The 18,368-nt window shown below is 51.2% G+C and overlaps 1 protein-coding gene across 1 annotated transcript; it reads right to left on the bottom strand.

The window, feature by feature from the left end:
- Positions 1-7,940: 7,940 nt before the first annotated feature.
- SLC20A1 (solute carrier family 20 member 1) lies at positions 7,941-18,364 on the bottom strand. Its single transcript, XM_020780089.3, has 11 exons — positions 18,093-18,364; positions 15,338-15,952; positions 14,999-15,139; positions 14,773-14,858; positions 13,756-13,852; positions 11,784-11,903; positions 10,750-11,010; positions 10,092-10,647; positions 9,691-9,876; positions 9,015-9,099; positions 7,941-8,548 (listed from the first exon to the last, which is right to left on the bottom strand). The coding sequence occupies exons 2-11, from the start codon at positions 15,693-15,695 to the stop codon at positions 8,387-8,389; spliced, it is 2,052 nt and encodes a 683-aa protein (XP_020635748.3). The 5' UTR covers positions 15,696-15,952; positions 18,093-18,364; the 3' UTR covers positions 7,941-8,386.
- Positions 18,365-18,368: the final 4 nt, after the last annotated feature.

Below are 18,368 nucleotides of genomic sequence, written 5' to 3'. Positions count from 1 at the left end.
ACAGAATTTGCCCAAGTCCCCAAGGGGGTGCCAGAAGAGACAAGGAGTTGATGAACTCTCAAACAGAAAACAACCCCTCCCAGCCCCCACTTTTGGCTCCAGGATCCATTTCACAGAAGGAAAGCTTCTGTTCCAGCGACTCTCAGAGGCAGTTGCTTGCCCAAGAAAGGGTGGGCAGCCTCAGACCCAAGAGCCAAACCATTCCCCCACCATCATCTTCACAACCCAACCAATGTCCCTTTCACAAAAGACTACTGTAAGGGGTGAGGCTAAAAAGAGACACACACACACACAGGCTTCCTGAGTGCTGGCTGAAGGATTATTGAACCCCACCCCCCATCCCAGTGCTAATTCTCCTCCCTCACCGCGCCCCTTATTACAGCAGTTTTTAAAATGTGGGCATGTTTGGGACGCTTAAGAGCCACATACAAAAGGACTGAACTTTATAATGGTGGGGGCCCACTTAGTAACCTTTCCCAGAGAACATGATGATGTCACCTGAGGTCAAGTAACTCTGCAATTCTGTGAAGAAAAGATTACCTTCAGCTATTTTCACGATTCCCAGTGTCGCATAGTGGATAGAATAATGGACTAGGACTCTGGAGAACAGAGTTCAAATCCCCCCTCAGTCACAGAAATGCATGGAGGTGGCATAGCCACTGCTTAAATATCTCTCTTACCTTGAAAGGTCATAGTGGAGAGTTCCGACTAAACACAATCCACCTGGAGCAGGAACTGGCAAGCCACTCCAGTATCTTTGCCAAGAAAACTCCATGGACTGAAACAAAAGGGTAAAAGATACGGTGCTGGAAGATGAGCCCCTCGGGTCAGAAGGCGTCTACTGAGAAAGAATGGAGGACAAGTACAAGTAGCTCCAGAGCTAATGAAGTGGTTGGGCCAAACCGAAAGGATGCTCAGCTGTGGACGTGCCTGGAAGTGAAAGGAAAGTTCGATGCTGCAAAGAAAAATACTGCATAAGAACCTGGAACGTAATATCTATGAACCCTGGTAAACTGGATGTGGTCAAACAGGAGATGGCAAGAATAAACATTGACATCCTGGGCATCAGCGAACTAAAATGGACAGGAATGGGCAAATTCAGACGATTATCATATCTACTATTGTGGGCAAGAATCCTGTAGAAGAAACAGAGTAGCCCTCATAGTCAACAAAAGAGTGGGAAAAGCTGGGATACAATCTCAAAAATGATAGAATGATTTCAATATGAATCCAAGGAAGACCTTTCAACATCACAGTAATCCAAGTTTATGCACCAACCACCAATGCTGAAGAGGTTGAAATTGACCAATTCTATGAAGACTTACAACATCTTCTAGAACTGACACCAAAGAAAGATGTTCTTCTCATTATAGGGGACTGGAAAGCTAAAGTAGGGAGTCAAGAGATAAAAGGAACAACAGGTAAGTTTGGCCTTGGTGTTCAAAACAAAGCAGTTACAAAAAATTGAATGCAGACTTCCAAAGAATAGCAAGGAGAGACAGAGGGTCTTCTTAAATGAGTAGTGCAAAGATATAGAGGAAAATAATAGAAAGGGAAAAACCAGAGATCTGTTCAAGAAAATTGAAGATATTAAAGGAATCTTTTGTGCAAAGATGGACATGATAAAGGACAGAAAAGGTAGGGACCTAACAGAAGCAGAAGACATCAAAAAGAGGTGGCAAGAATACACAGAGGAATTATACCAGAAAGATCTGGATGTCCCAGACAACCCAGACAGTGTGGTTGCTGACCTTGAGCCAAACATCCTGGACAGTGAAGTCAAGTGGACCTTAGAAAGCATGACTAACAATGAGGCAGTGGAAGTGATGGCATTCCAGCTAAACTATTTAAAATCTCAAAAGATGTCGCTGTTAAGGTGCTACACTCAATATGCCAGCAAGTTTGGAGAACTCAGCAGTGGCCAGAGGATTGGAAAAGATCAGTCTACATCCCAATTCCAAAGAAGGGCAGTGCCAAAGAATGCTCCAGCTACTGTACAATTGCACTCATTTCACATGCTAGCAAGGTTATGCTCAAAATCCTACAAGGTAGGCTTCAGCAGTATGTGGACCGAGAATTCCCAGAAGTACAAGCTGGATTTCGAAGGGGCAGAGGAACTAGAGACCAAACTGCTAACATGCGTTGGCTTATGGAGAAAGCCAGAGTTCCAGAAAAACATCTACTGTACTTCTGCTTCATTGACTATGCAAAAGCCTTTGACTGTGTGGACCACAACAAACTATGGCAAGTTCTTAAAGAAGTGGGAGTGCCTGACCACCTTATCTATCTCCTGAGAAATCTATACGTGGGACAGGAAGCAACAGTTAGAACTGGATATGGAACAACTGATTGGTTCAAAATTGGGAAAGGAGTACGACAAGGCTGTATATTGTCTCCCTGCTTATTTAACTTATATACAGAATACATCATGTGAAAGGCAGGACTTGAATATCGCAGGGACATGTAATTATTTATATTTCAGACGCTGGAATTCTACTGGAGAACAGTAACAAAAGTTAAGGGCAATGGCATAATGCATAGAGGCAAATGGTCACTCACAATCCGAGCCTCAAGTCACTCATGAAACTCAGAATGTGACTGGCAACCCAATCATGAGTGGCATTAAATTGCCACTGTTATTAAATCTACCACTGGACCCTGGCCACTGAACACCCTTCTGCTGCTAGAAGTTGCAACCACCTGGCCATGTAAAGGGGTCATCCCCCCCACACACACATACACACACGTGCGCACTCACAGAGCACCTACTTTGTCAGCTGTAAGCAGGGGAGCCCTTCCTGCAACCTTCCTCTGGGTCTCTTGCAACAGTCAGGCAACCCTTCCTGGAACGACCACTACCCCCCCCCCCAAAATCCTTTGGCACTGACTGGCCCGGCAGGCCTTGAACCTCAGGTTGCCCTACGTGAGCCACCGCGGGAGCCCAGCCAGGCCTGGAAAAGCAACAGGCCCATGCTGGCCAAACAGGGCACCCAGTGAGGCCATGAGCAGGAAAGTAAAACGGGTCAGCTGACCCACGTCATCAAGGCTGGCTCTCAATCCCTCGGCCACTGGCAGCTGAGCACGGTTGCTTCAGCACACATCCTTATGCAAGGAAGACTTCCCCGCCCCTGCCCTGTCCAGGTCCCCCCTGCCCTCTTGCACAAGGGCCCTGCCTGCTGCAACCTTGCTCGGTCATTGCAGCTGAGGGGGGGAGGGAGAGAGAGAGAGAGAGAGGCTGGCACAGAAGAGCTGGCACGGTGGGTGGGGGTGGCACCTGCCGGAGATCTTTCCAGCCTGGGCTTCTCTCTGCCCCCATGGACCAGAGGCAAGGAGGTCAAGGTCTCCTGCCCGGGTCACTTGCTGGGGCTCCTGGCAGTCTGTGTCACCTACAACAAGAGGGTTGTGAAAGGCTGGAGGTTCTCCAGGGAAGGGGGAGAACTGGGCACCCCATCTAGGCAGCCACAGCAAAGCCATCGGGGATGCCCTTCCGAAGAACTGAGCCAGGAGCCCAAGCTGTGGGCAGATAGGCAGGCGGCCTCTGGGAGATGCTGGGGGTGGGGATGCCTATTTCCCCTCCCCCACACATAAGGGTGGGAAGGAAAGTGGGCCACTGCCCCTCTGTGGGAGGTATGCAAGAAAAGAGGCAAGACGCTTCTTCAAGGGGCACTTGGAAAGAGAGCTGAAATCCACCTCACGAATTTCCGTGACTGGGAGACAGGGGGCCATCTGGTCCCTTGAGCACTGAGGTCATCTAAGCACTGGAGACCCCCTGCCCCAAGCCCCCATTCTTCACCCTCCCCTGCCCAGCAACCAACAGCAAAGGGACATCAAGTCCCAGCTCCTAACGACAGCCTGTAAATAGAGCCTCTCAGGGCCCGGAAGGGCAACGTTCCGGAAGCAAACCCTTCTGGGTAGCTCCTACAGGCAGGCCTGCCTGGCCATGCTCTTGAAGGGAGCCTGTGGGGAGCAGAGGGGGCTCTTGGGACTCTCAAGGAGGAGAAGGGCCCACGCCGTGAGCAACCCTGCGCCGCTTCGCCCCGGCAGGCTCCCTTCCGCCACCAGCCGCTTCCTCAGGTCGCAGAGGTTGATGGGCTCGCGGAGGCGGAGGCGGCGGGCGCGCACGTGAGCCACCACCTGTGGGCTGCTTCCCACTGATAAGGGAGGCCTGGCAGTCCAAGCAGAGCCACCCATGGGAGCCAAGAGATTACAGAGCCCAGAAGCCCCCGGTTGCTCCCTGCCTGGGAGTTGTTTTTCTCACACGGGAGTTCTCCGGATCCCTCTCTCTCTCTCTCTCTCACACACACACACACAAACAGAAGGAGGGTGCTGGTCCACCGCAAAAGCCCCAACCTAGCATCTGCCCTTCCTCCACAGGACTGAGCTACGGGTGACCCCTCCCCCCCCCTCCTGTTTCAGGCCCTCCAAAGCCAGCTGGAAACCCATGAGGCTCCCTGGGCCTTGTTGTCACCTTTACCAGAGAAGAACCCGTTGTAACAGGCCACAAAGAAGAGGAAGACTCGTGACCTCAGCCTCTCAGGAAAAGGGAGATAAAAATCCTCAGAGATGGAGGGGACCTAAATATAATACAGTACTTAGAAACCGACAGCACTCAGGCAACAGCAGGTCACCTCCTGCCTTGCATGGTAGGAAAGCACAAAAAGAGATTGCAGAGCTCTCGCGAAACCTCTGGTTAATTCCATATAGTATAAAGGTAGTGCACTTGATGGCTGCTAAAATATCCTTTTATTTATTGTTGTAGTTCTTTATTTCCAGCCCTTCACACAAGTATACGATTTAAGGCAGCTTAATTAACAAACCTACAAAACTCAAATAACATTAAGTACCTACGATATTAAACTTAATTAAGCAGATTGCCACACGGAAACAACAAGAGTGCAACTTTTAAAAGCAAATCGGAAACAAGCACAGCACGGAGTCCCTCCCTCAGCTGCCGGGCAGCTTTCCCTGCTTGAAAAAAGGCGCCCGTGGGATGAAGGCCACCATGGAACCAGGATGCTGCCAAACATGCCAGTGCCTTGCCCAAGAAGAGAGACCGACTGGCCAACCATCAACCCATGCAATGGGATGCAAGCAAGACTTTTTCAGCAAAAGCTGTATCGCCATTCCTCTCAAACCATCTCTTTATCATAGAAACAATAGAAAAGTGAAGTTGGAAGGGGCCTACAAGGCCATCAAGTCCAACCCTCTGCTCAGTGCAGGAATACCTCCGCTTGGCCCGTCTCCCACCTGCCGCTTTTCCAACCTTCCCTCAAACCCCTCTCCGTAGCCAGGTCCCCACTGCTAAAGGAGCTTCTGCAACCCTTGCCAAGGCTGAGAAACCTCCCCGAGAAGCAGAGCCTTGATCTCTACTCAGGCCGGATCCCCAGGCAGCACATGCTCATCCGAAGGTCAGCACCCTAGCAGGAGCAGCCCACCTCACCCCACACCGAGGCCTGGGCTCACAGCCCAGGAGACAGACAGCAGATGCCAGAGTGAACAACAATGGAGCAGGATCCGTGCCTGCATCAAGGCATCTACCGTACTCTCCAGGTGGGCTGCTGCTGTTTCTGGGAGTTGAGGTCCCCATGAGGAGGAACGGGGCCCTTGGGGCTAAGGCTCCAGGTCCCTTTGGGCCACACACAGGACACCGAGCCTGCCGTGCTTCTTCCCAGGCCCCACATTCCTAAGCACTCCCTAGACCAGTGGTCCCCAACCTTGGGCCTCCAGATGTTCTTAGACTACCACTCCCAGAATCTTTCACCACCTCTGCTGGTTAGGATTTCTGGGAGCTGAAGTCCAAGAACATCTGGAGGCCCAAGGTTGGGAACCACTGCCCTAGACGACCCACTCCACATCAGAACACTGCCCCCAAACTCTACACACTGTAACCACCAAGCTCATCCTCGTTCCCGTCCTGCCATTAAACACTACAAGGGAAGGGAACCCTGCTGGCTCAGGAATTATGGGAAGAGGATGGTGAGAATGGTATCACCAGGCAAACTGGAGCCAGCAGCCAGCTGGAGCCAGAAGAGAGGGTGCTTTGGCTTCCAGAGCTGCCCCTTGCTGGACCCAGCCCCCTCCCCCACCCCTCTCTGAAATCCAACCAGGCCCACTTCGGGCAAAGGGGAGTCTCCTCCAAGCTCAGCACTCTCTCACTGGGAATCCAGAGCCTAACAACTCCCAAATTATTTCTGCATTGTTGCAAGGTTGTAAGAGCCAAGTCTGGCTACACTGTTTTGGAGAGCGATTAATCATCATTGTCATTTCCACGGCCAGACGTTGCCAAGACAAACTCTGAAAATAGTCCATACCACAATAATCCCCTCCCTCTATAACACATGGCAGATGTCAGCAAATTAAACTATAACTGCACTCTCTAAACAAAAGATCACCTTGACCATACGTGCCTCTAAGTGTTCACCCAAAAGGGCACAGCCTGACCTGCCTAAAGACACTGCATTGCTCATGATGAAGGGGGCTGCTCTGGCACATTAAAAACAATGACAAGCAACAGCCCTGGCAGAGGAAGCACGGCAGCTACCCGTCGTCTTGGAAGGACTCTAGAGGAAGGAGGAGCCGGGGAGCAGGACAAGGTCCCCAAAAGGAGCCAAGCAGAGAGAGGGCCCTGCACAGCCGGACTCAGAACAGTGCAAGGCTGAATCCCAGCGCTCTTCCCAATCCGCAGCCCTCCCAGTCCCTCTGGCAGCTACCCTTTTCTGTAGGCAAACACACCACAATGCAATGGCTCTGTTCTGCTCCTGCACTGAGGGAGTCACGCTTCCCCACAGCCCTTCCTCCTTGCAACACTCCTACACGGTATACACAGCATCAAAACAGAACTATCCTGAAGTTAAACAGGAAACAGCAGCCCTGAAAGGGGACTGCTGAACTTGGCTTGCCACCCCAAACAAGCACACCTGAGAGCTGAGCACCTTATGTCCATCTCCAGACCGGCAAGGCATCTAACTAAAAGCTGTAAGGGGATGATGCCCATGCTCAAGACCACAAAACATGGCTGGGATGCCACCAAGACGGCTGGAAGAACGATAACCTCTCCAACCCTTTAGCTACTCGGCCTGGGCCCAACCCACAATCTACAGGTTAGACTTAGTCATTTCTTCTGGGAGTTTTCCAAGTATATGGAGAGGTTCCAGGCGTAGTTTGCTGATGCAACCCCCCACCCCACCCCCGAAGGAGTTTCCAACAGAGAAGATGTGCCCCACTGCTCTGTCACTTTTAGAAAGCCAGATTCTCTGGAAGGCAACAAGGTGTGATAAGTGAAGTTCCATACTACGTACAATCTATAGACTCTATGTTGCATGGTGGATAGAATGACAGACTGGGTGATTCAGGCAGCCTGGGCTCGAACCCCCGGGGCTCAGCCATGGAAACTCATCATTGGGAGTGTGGGGAACCGACAAAACTACTCCTTAAATATTTCACTTACCTTGAAAGCCCTATCAGAATCGCTGTAAGTTGGTTCCAAACTGATGGCACGTAACAAGTATTCACTGCTCCAACATGTGCTACTGTGCCTGCTGGCCAAAAGGGCTTTTTAAAAAGGGGCTTCTGAATATCCACAGTGAAAGGGGACTTTGAAAGCCAGAAGGTCTCCAAGTGCAGAAGCTGTTTCCCCCCCCCCCCCCCCGCCCCACTCCCGAGGCCTGCTTTTTGGGAACTCCCAGAACATCCTGTCCATTGCCCTCACAGACAGCACACGGTGCGAGGCTCGGCCCTTGGCCCTACTCCATCCAGATCACTCTCCTCTGCTTCCTCTCTCTTTTGGTCCCCATCCCCCAAGCAGTGACACTGCGTTTTGCTGACCCTATTTCGGTGCCTGCTTGTGCTGCTGCCTTCCTGGGCTGCAGGCAGCAGCACCGACTAAAGCCCACCTGCCCTCTGGTCAGCATTTAACTCCCATGCCAAGAATACACCCAGCCTTTTTGTCTTTATTTAAAAAGGATTTATTTATAAAAGAGGCCCCTCAACACACAAGTCCCTGCCAAGTTGTTTCCTCCTTGTTGTGCTTGCCAGATTTGAGTTTCAGCTCAGAAAACACAAATGATATGTCTGACAACATTAATTATGAAGTTAAAGGTCGATACAAAAACAAGTATAGAAACATAGACACAAGAATTCACAGCCCAGGAGAAGTGGGGCTCTCCTAGTTCTGAGAAGAGAGATCACACTGATAAGCAGGCACAGCACAAAGGAGAGACAGACAGACAGACAGACCGACCGACACACACACACACACACACTCCTCCGCCCCACCTCCTGCAGCGCGCCCGGTGGAGTTGCTCTAACACTGTTGTTGCAGCCACTAGCTAAGGATATGCAGCCGGGCGTGGGCACAGCAAAGCAGCAGGGAGGCCGGCCGCCTGCTTCATACACCCAGGATGGGGTACTTGAACAGGGCCATGATGGCGGCACTGATGAGGCCTGATATGGGGACCGTGACGAACCAGGCCATGAAGATGTTGCGGAAGAGGCGCCAGTCCACAGCCTTCTTTGAGCGCAGCCAACCCACGGAGACCACCGAGCCCACCTAGTGGAAAGGACAAAGCAGAATGCTCAAGATGCCTCCACACGCTGTACATGGCAGGCCATCAAACATGCCATCCACATCCCAGGCAGCTTCCCTGACAGGCTATTTCGCAGTGGCAGAATAACGAGAAGCACCCAGGCGCCCACCCAAGCCCTTCAAGGCCTCAGCAACTACATAAAGCAGGGCACAGATCTAATCTGTAGTATTAACAACATCCCGGGCACATCAATGTAAGGCTGAACACCAGCATGGTGGGCAGACCTTGGACCAAGATGAAATAGCTATTCTGCTGTCCAGCTTAGAGGGGCATGTTGTTGTGAGTAGGACAACAGTACACCCATGGGGGCCACCAGGAGCTAGTCAGGAACCCAAGCCTCCTAGCAGGAAGGGAGGAAGCCACTCACACTGGGCCACCCCTGCCAAAAACATTGATGCAGGTTTTCCACAGGAAAACTCCTCCACTTACTTTGCAGTGAGTTGTGCTGATAGGCAGTCCAACGTTGGAAGCGATGACTACTGTCAAGGCAGATGCCAGCTCAATGCTGAAGCCACTGTGGACAAGGCAGAATTTCTCAGAGACCCCCAATGCTCCCCCCTTCAAGGCTTTCTAGGAAAGGCCCTACACCTGCCTGCCTGCTAAGCCTCAGAAACAGATTCTAAGCTGAGAGCAATACCAAGCCGGGGGGGGGGGGGAGGCAGAAAGGCCAAGAGGGCTCCCCAGGAAAAGGGCTGAGGACCCAGAAGTCCAACCAGCCACTTGCTCAGTGAGCCCAGCTGCACTGGCAGAGACCGAGCTAGTGCTGCTCCGTAACGCCACTAACCACAGCCGATTGGCCTACCTGTTGGCCAGTAGGAAGATGCCCAGGCCTCCCTGCTGCCATGGAACTTACAAGAGGAGAAGAATCTGCTTGCAGCCTTTCTCCTCTGCAGCTCCACAACGGTGGGACTGCCAGGTCTATCAGGCCCTTCTCAGCTCCAAACATGTCTAAGAACTCCCATCAAGAGGGTGTTCAGCTTTCCAGCACAAGGAGACTGGCACAGCTCTTCACAGCAGGTCAGGCCTCCACGAGGCCACGGCAACCCTGGGCTGCTTCCACATGCGAGAGAGAGAGCTCAGCTTTCTCCAAAGCACTCTTCCTTACCTTGATGGTGTGATGGGGGTCAGGTCTTTCCCCATGGTCTGAATGACTCTCCTCCCCCAGACCCACAGGCCAATGCAGATGCCAATCCCGCCATACAGCAACAGCCAAAGGGGAGTTGCCACCTTGGAGGACACATCGCCCGTCTCGTAGACCAGGTAGAGGGCTACCAAAGGACCAATTGCATTGCTGCCAAGAAGAAAGAGACAGACAGTTGAAGCAGGGGGACGCAACAGCCTCCTCACAACCGCAGAGGACTGAGGGCCCAAACGGACCCAGGCAGGCCAGGTTTTCCGTTGCCGGTGGCTGAGAAGGAACAGATTGGCCCAAGCCCTCATCCTGGCCAGGTTCTGCACCATATGAGAAAATCCATCATCTCCCAGGTAACTTGCAAGGCAACTGACCTGACATCATTTCCTCCGTGAGCAAAGGATCCAAAACAGGCAGTCAGAATCTGCAGGAATTGGAAGAGGAGGGAGACTTCTGGCTTGTCCTGGTCATGCCACTCCTCCAGAGAGCCGCTGCTGCCCTTCCGGTTGCCAACCCCCATCTCTGCCTTCCGCAGATCCACATCGGCTGGGTGAGCATCTGCCACAGCATTGCAGTAGCTGGTGTAGCTATCCATCCGGACCCGCTTCTTGGACTCTGCTGCCGGACACGTCAGTTTCTCCGTCTCCTCCCCACCAGCACCCCTCGGCTCTGCTTCCCTTGGGCGGAAGGAATCCAAGGGCATTCCACAGATGGCCATGGTGTAAGAGGTGTAGCTGTTGTTCCGCCGGAGGGGCTTGTCCCCCGAGTCGCCCATGCAGTCGCCCATTTTGGCCAGGTGCAGCTTATGGAGGAGCTCCTTGTAGAGGCCCGAATCCTTGTGGACGGTGTGGTAGTGCCCACTGGAGCCCATCTGGTTGCTGACGGCATGGTTAAAGTGAACCAGGCTGCCATTGGGAAGCTGCATGGCCCCTGGAGACACAAAGGCACGGAGTTGGACCAAGGTCCTTCAGCATCAAGCTCACCAGCCTGGCAGCAACCAGCCTCCCCACCTCAAGGCCAAAAGCAACTCACCACCATCAAGGTTGGTCTCCTTCACCTCCACTCTCACCAGCTTGCCATGCTCGGGAATCTCTTCTAAGTCTCCCAGGTTGAAGGAGACGGCCCTCTCCTCCACAGGCCCCTTCAGGGAATGCACACAAGACCTCTCACTGGGGCTTCTTTCATCCTCCTCATCCACCCGATTCTCCACTGTAGCTTTAATTTCATCTGGCTCCTTGAGACTTCCCTTTTTCTTCATTAAGGGGCTCTCAGAGGGACTTGACTTGATCTCTTCTACAGAAGAAAAAGAAAGTTTGCTAAGGAGTGTGCTAGCAGGGACACCTTTTTAATCACTCTGGAAGAGCTGTCACCCCAGCACCCCTGAGGTGACAGTGAAGAGGCAGAGGCTGCAAGGGACCTACCTTTTGGAGCAGGACTACGGAAGCATGCACCCCCACTCTTTCCCTGGTGTATGGACACTACATTCCCAGGGAGAGAACTGCCTTTCACATACAGTGTGGTGCCTTGCGCTGTGCTCAGAAGACATGCACACAGTGCTCAGCATCTTTGCAGAGTGGATCAGGCCATACTCTGTGTACTGAACATTGAAGTGCAGTCAGCAAAGGAAAACAATTGTCCAAAGGGACACCAAACCTGCCTCTTTCAAAGCCACATTTGCTGGGCATGTCTGGCTCCAACCACACTGCTGCAGAAACCAACCACCATTTCAGCAGGGTCCACAGATAAAACACCACCTGCCCGCCACCCCAGAACTCTGAAAGCCAGGTGACAGAGGACGGATCCCCCCTCCCCCCAGAGAGATGACATGGTTGCCAAGACAGGCAATGGGGACTGGAGACCCTTTTCCCTTCTGCATCCCCTCCCTGACAAAAGGAGATCGCCTTTGGCCAAGACACACACTGGCCAGTTCATCAACTAAATGCACCGTTCGCATTCCAAGTACCACAGCCAGAGAAGAGCTATGCTAGCAAACACCACCGCTAGACTCAGCCATACAGGTTACAACCACACAGGCAAAAAAGTGTTACCTAAAAGATGTTACTTACTTTCAATTTTCTTCTTCATTCTCGGACAGACAAAGAACCAGACGATGAGAGCGCAGGCAACCGCACTCCCCACCGAAATGAGGAAGATACCCCAGAGGGGGAGCTTGTCAAAGCCCAGCACTAGGAAACAAAACAATGCACCTTGAACACCCCACAGTAGGATCCCGGTCTAAGGCAGCAGTCCCAGACACTGTGTGCCCCAGCTAGCCTGGTGCTTCCACCCTCCAGCTGTGTCACAGTGTGCCAGGCCTGCTTTGTCTCCTGTGCTCGTGGCAACTCAAGCCACTGACATTAAGAGCACAGAACAAAAACCACTGCCAGGCAGAGGACCCTGCAAACACCCTCCTCTGCCCCATTCACCAACACACACTCTCACATTCTCCATTAGGCAGCAGCGTCAGTGACCGCACAATATTTGAAACCAGGCACATTAGTCTTTACTATACCTGTTTACATTCTCCAACTGGCAGCAGTGGTTTACAATTGCCCCTCACAAACACACATACAACTGGGATGCATTCTGCTGCTTGACAGTGATAACTATGCAAATAGGGAGGAAAAGCTGACATGTGCATCCATCAGTGCCAGCTTTAAAAATACCACAAGTCACTGCACTTACTGGAGGTGTAACCTATGGCTTTTAAAAGCTGGCACTGTTCCATATTATACTGCACCAAAATTAAAGATTCATCGGATGGCAGTTATTTTACAGAAATGTGAGAAATCAACTTTGCCTGTTTCTGGCTGAATGTAACTCCACTGACAAAAATTACTAGCCCCAGTCAGTTATATGTGTATAGAGAACTACAGTGCATCCCAAGTCCCTTCAAGCTACATGGCCTGGTAGAGAGAACCAACAAACATCTGGAGTTGCAGCTCATTCAAACTACCCCTGACAAGAGAGCAGTCAGAGACCACTCTTACGAGACATATCTAGTGTCTGATCCTTCCCTTAAAAAACAGGACAGTGACTTGTCTGCAGCATCCCACTAGAACTTAGAGACTTGAAGCTGGGAAGGTTGCCAGTCCCAGTCCTGCATATACACTGTGCCTGAACATCAGACAGAGCTTCAACCATGGGGGGGGGGGCTCTTTCTCCAGACTAGAAAAGTGCACTGGCCAATGGGTTCAGATAAAGATAATTATAACTGAAATTTTAGCCCCTATTAACTTCCTAATTATTTTGAAAGTGCACAAACAGAAGATTACAGTGTCCTCATACCTCTGCTAAGCTTATCTACAACTCAGAACATTCTGCAGAAGGGTGCCCTTCAACACGTGTGCCAGCCCCCATTTGTGGTCTATACTCAAAAGTTAGCACTTCCTAGAAACAACGAACATTTTGCATTTCTTTTTCTTCCTTTACCCTTTGCCAACAGTTTAATACTTCACTCCAGAAGGCTCCCCTGCAGAAGTATACAATTCTTCTTCAAAGCACAGTTGTCAGCTCTTCTTGAAAGAGAAGGAAAACCCACACCTCTTTGGGGACGGAAGACAATCCAGGTGCTGGAGGCTTGAGTGAGAAACCCACCCCAAGCCTGCCTGTCTACCAGTGGCCTGAATTTGATTAATAGGGCATGGAGAAACTCATGCTTAGCAGCAGTGGGTGATACTCTGGAGTTACAATGGATGGAAGCAAGAGAGAAAAGGAAAATTCAGAATCACATCTGTAGACAGGCAAATAGGGGAGGGGCAGCACAGGAGTGGTCAAGTTGTCGGACTCTGCAGCTCCTGCGAGGACTAACGAGAAAGGTGTCTAGTCATTTACAATGTATGCAGCCTTGAGTGAGGAAGGGCAACTATCTAGGGTTGAGCTCAGCAGAAGCTGGCCTGCAGCCTTCTTTAACTGGCCCAGGCCAGCTGCCTTCTAGGAGAATTCAGTCCTGTAAAGCAAAAGGGGTAAAATTCTGTGTTTTATTGAGAAGTGAGTAAAGAATTATAAAAATCAAAGCTTCTTTTTACAGGTACTTACTAGGCGCACCACTGTACATGATGGAGAAAAGATTGATGCCGATAGTGGAGGCATAAAAGAGAGGCAAAGCACGCAATCCATTAGGAACAGGATCGGCCTACAAAAACAGATACATTGTCATATGTTGAGATCCAAGCCCCTTCTTCACAGCAGCACATTTTTAAAAACACTTCACAGAAAAAAAATGTTTTCATTTTAAAACTGCACAGCTTCAAAACATAACACAATGATTTATCACAAGACAATATCAAACCAGCACTCTGGAACAGATAGAAAAACAACATAATTTAATGTTAAATTTGCAATTAATACAGTTAAAGTTGATCCCTAACTGGTGCACCCTTATAAGTACGGGTTAACAATAATACTAAAACTGGTGTTCTAGAACTTTTCCAATCATGCAAATAGCATAATTCAAAATTTTCTAGAAAATCCACATCGCTGCTTGTTCAAGCACAACCGGCACCAATCAAAGTCCTGGCATCTCACCATGTACCACACTGACACCACTCACCCACACACTGGGATCAGGCTGAAGTTCACCCTGTACTTAACCCTGAACTTCTCAAGCCCTAGGCCTATGTCCAGAGCAGAGTTCTCCAGACCATAAGACGCTTCTCTCCTCCTACGTCATAAAAACCTGATGACTAGATTCATCCTCCAAAGGTATTTAACTCTCCCTTTCCCTGCAACTGGTTGCCTTTTACGGCCAGTGTCTGAAACTCTCTCATGGAGCACCTGTTCTGATGAGAAGACACGCAGGCCCTTCCAAAAGGCTTCCTGAAGAACACACAGGAAAAATGAAACTTGCAATAAATTAAAAAAAACAACTGAGGTTCAGCATACAGCCAGAAGACGAGCATAAACAAAAACATGTAATTTGCCTGCAGACCCTATTCTGTGGGGCGCAGCTAATAATCCGTGGTGAGACTTCCAGCCTCTTCTAGGAGTCCTAAAGTCAGTTTAGCAACATGAGCATTAACATCAGATGCACATCAAGACGGGAGGAATACTTACCCTAGAAAGAATGAACATGCGGACTAGGAAAAACAGAACTGCAGACATGATGCCAGAAAGGAGAGGAGAGATGAACCAGGACAACACTAAAAAGACAGAAACATTTTTTGTCCTTAGCTACTTTGCCAGGAGAGATTGAATCCACTCCCAGTCACTTGCAAGGGAAAGTCTCGTTTATTAAGTCCCAGCTTTTTTTATTAAAAGTGGGGGGGGGGGGGGAACTCACCAACTTTAAGTAGCTCAGACCACTTGACTCCTTCCTGCCCTTTGGCAACCAACGAGAAACCAATTGTTGCCCCGACTATACAATGTGTACCAGAAATCGGAAGCTTCAAAAATGAGGCCACCAGTTGCCACACAGCTGAGCCTAAACAAGGAAAGTGAAACTGTTAAGGGAACATCAAGCCATTACAAAGCTACCCAAGATTGTAGTCCAGCGTAAAATTTAATCTGACATTAAGAAAAAGCCAACAATGGGCTCACAATGTTGCTAACAGTTCCCAAGGAATCCCACATTTAAAGTCTCCAGGCAGAACCAAGCACAGAGGAACAGAACTTGACTCACCAAACATGGCACTGATGGAACCAGCCATGAGCAGCTCCTGGGTGGAGTTGTACATTTCCACATCAATCAGTCCCTTCCGGATAGTTTCACTCACTTTGGCACCCAGGAGAACTGAGCCCACCGTCTCAAAAATCGATGCCAGGATGCAGGCCTGCCGGAGGGTCACCACCCCAGAGCCGACAGCAGTGCCAAAGGAGTTTGCAACGTCGTTGGCTCCCACGGAGAAGGCCAGGATGAAGGCAATGATGAACCCCAATATTAGCATCCAAAGGAAAGCCACCAAGGGGCCTGAGGCTTCGCTACCCACCGTAGTGGCGACTGTTGAAACAGTTGTCACAGCTGTCAGAATTGTATCCATGGTTCTACTCACGGTGGTTTCAAAGTAACAGATTGTTACTTTGATATGTAAACAAAAATATGAGGTATGAAAATGCTGTAATAAATAGTGTTACAAAATTTAAATACTGTAGGCTAATATGTTTACAGCCTGAAAAGCTACTGCTATACAACACATATGGCAGTCTCTTTGCTCAAGTTCCTTTGGTTCTGCAGAGTTAGAAAGACTGACTCAAGCGCCATGATGCTGGATGCAGAGGCAAACACAGGTGCTTCATCCTGAAACAAAAACAAAAACAAAGCACTAAGCCACACAGGAAAGGATCCTTTCCAAAGGCCCCAGATCCCTCTCTTTCATCACCATTTAGTCAAAACAATCCTCCAGGATGAAGGCAAAACCAGCACTCCCAAATGTCCACTGCATAAGAATGCAAAACATGCCTTCTCTGCCAGAAATCCACGTATACTTTTGAGCCTTTATAAAATGTGGGTGAGGCTACAGACAAGCTGCCAGAACCCCAAGCTAAAGAGCACAGCCTCCCCCAACACACATGTGTAGTTATTCTACATATGAGGTCACATCCAAAGTCTCCACAGAAGATGTGTAAGAATCAGGGTGGGAGCTGGGAAGTCCACATAAGGCTTACAAAGTCTCCAAGCAACCCACACCATCTTCTCCATCTTGCACATGGGCTTCCCACCCTTCCACTATTTTTCGCAACAACTTTTACTTCCTGCCTTTTCCTGTTCCCTGGGGCTGCTTTCCTTACATCTGGTTTCCTGTCTGCCCTTCCAGTTCCTCTCTCCCCTCCATTCTTACCAGAAAAGCCGCTTGTTTCCAGATGGCAACTCACTTGCTCTTGCACATAGGAAGAAGCGTTAACTTTGAAACCAGGAAGGAAGCTGTTTTTGTGCCCACTAGCCCACCTACCTAGATCTCCCTTTTCTTATCTTCCAAAATAGAAGTTAAACTTCCTAAAAGGCTCCAGGAGATTAAAAAATAAATAAATCACCTTTTAATTAGGTCGCAATTCAGTCATGCAGCATATGACCCAGAAAGTAATCCTTTTCAAAAGCATACTGTATGTGCACTATCATCTGCCTCTGCTTATTTAGCAGCATATTCTTGTGAGTTTTATTTTCTTTGTTTTTTTCTGTTACTGTATTTGCATTTGTCCAATAATCAAGTACCCAGAGAGCCCCAACAGGCCAAAAAATGGTTCTTGAAGGTGCCCAAGTCACCCACTCCTCCATCAAAACATCAAAAACACACTAATCATCCTCTGAGAATTGCTGCTGTGGCTTTCTTGGACTCTGGGGTGGGATGGGGCTACCAGGCGCAGTTAATGCATCTCTGTATGTTGACATGTCCATGATGGAAGAAGTTCCCCCCAACCTGGAAATGCATCATTACTATCATTCAATTATTCACACACAGGGAAAGTGTAGCTGACTGGGATGGCGGGGGGGGGGAGTTGAGATCAGGCTTGCACTAAAAGCAACGCTCATTCCCAGAGATCTCTCCTCGACCCACCCCCATAACCCTGGAAGTCAAGAGAGAAGCAAAATCAGCCACTGTTCCCGCGGGTCCAGCTCTTCTGAAGTGACAGGAACGCAGACCGGTGGTTTCAGGCGCGGCCCCACGGAAAGGGATGCTTAAACCAGCCGCCCTTTCAAAAAAGGTGCTGGTTTCGAGGAGCAAGCCAATTATTCTCCCCCATCAGGGCGGCTGGGCCTCCCTCTGGCCGATGCGGCACCGCCCGAGGTCACGCAAGGCAGCCCCACAAAAAGGCCGCCAAGAGAAGGGGAGACCCGGGACAAAGACACCGGGGGGGGGGAGAGGAGCATTCCTTCCTCCGAGTCCGGAGAATCCCCCCCTCTCACGGGCGGGAGGCTGGAAAGGGGGCCGCCGGGGGAGCCGAGCCAGGGGTGGAGAGCCCTCCCGTCCCTCCTGGCGCCCCCGCGGGGCCCAACCCTCCGCCGCCACCCCCTCCTGCCGGGGCCGCCCTCGAGGAAGGAGAGAAGGCCCGAAGCGAAGACACCACGCCGCCTCCCGGCGCGACAAGTCTCGGCAGGCTGGGGGGCGGCCCTCCTCCTCCCCCGTGGGCGCCCTCCGACGAGGTGATCCCCGGCCGGGCTTGAGGAGGAAGGAAGGAAGAAGGGCGGGCCGGGCAGGGCAGGGCGCGGCTTCTCTGCCTTGGGCCCCAAGGTCATCGCCGCCACGCCGCCGGCACCGGGTGTCCGGAGGGGAGCGAGCCGAGCCCACCCACCCCCCTCCTTCGCGCGTCTCCCGAGGCGAGGTTTCGCGCCCCCGCCACAACGGCCGTTCCCGCGCGAGGGGAGCCGGAAAGGCAGGCCAAGCCAGGCACGGCCGCGCAGCCCGACCGACCGACCGACCGCCCTCGCTCCCTGGACTCACCGCCTGTGCCGGGGGGCTCTTTCGGGCCGTGGTGGGTCCCTCAGCGCGGGAGCTCCGTCCCCTCGCGGCCTCTTCTTTCCTTCGTCTCTCTCTCTCTCTGTCCGGGCTGGCGCGCGCGCTCCTCCGTCTCCTCCTCTTTCTCTTCAGCAGCGCCCGTTGCAGCACATGCGCACCTGGCTCGCCTCCGGCTGAGCTGCGCGCGCCGCCACACGCTCTTTTATAGGCGCTCGCCACGTGACCAGGCCCCGTCCGCTTTGGGGCGCCAAGCCGGTGACT

This window comes from Pogona vitticeps, chromosome 8 (genome assembly GCF_051106095.1).
Source record: "Pogona vitticeps strain Pit_001003342236 chromosome 8, PviZW2.1, whole genome shotgun sequence".
In the NCBI taxonomy this organism is placed as follows: domain Eukaryota; kingdom Metazoa; phylum Chordata; class Lepidosauria; order Squamata; family Agamidae; genus Pogona; species Pogona vitticeps.
The sequence above is the reverse complement of the archived record's forward strand: the minus strand, read 5'-3'. Positions and strand labels throughout refer to the sequence as shown.

Excerpts from the sequence above, each read along its gene's own strand:
- SLC20A1 (XM_020780089.3), bottom strand. The coding sequence starts at position 15,695 with ATGGATACAATTCTGACAGCTGTGACAACTGTTTCAACAGTCGCCACT. Across the intron at positions 11,904-13,755 it reads CATGTACAGTGGTGCGCCTA|TGCTGGGCTTTGACAAGCTC; the intron begins GTAAGTACCTGT and ends TTTGTTTCCTAG. Across the intron at positions 9,100-9,690 it reads ACCCCCATCACACCATCAAG|TGGCTTCAGCATTGAGCTGG; the intron begins GTAAGGAAGAGT and ends CCTTGTCCACAG.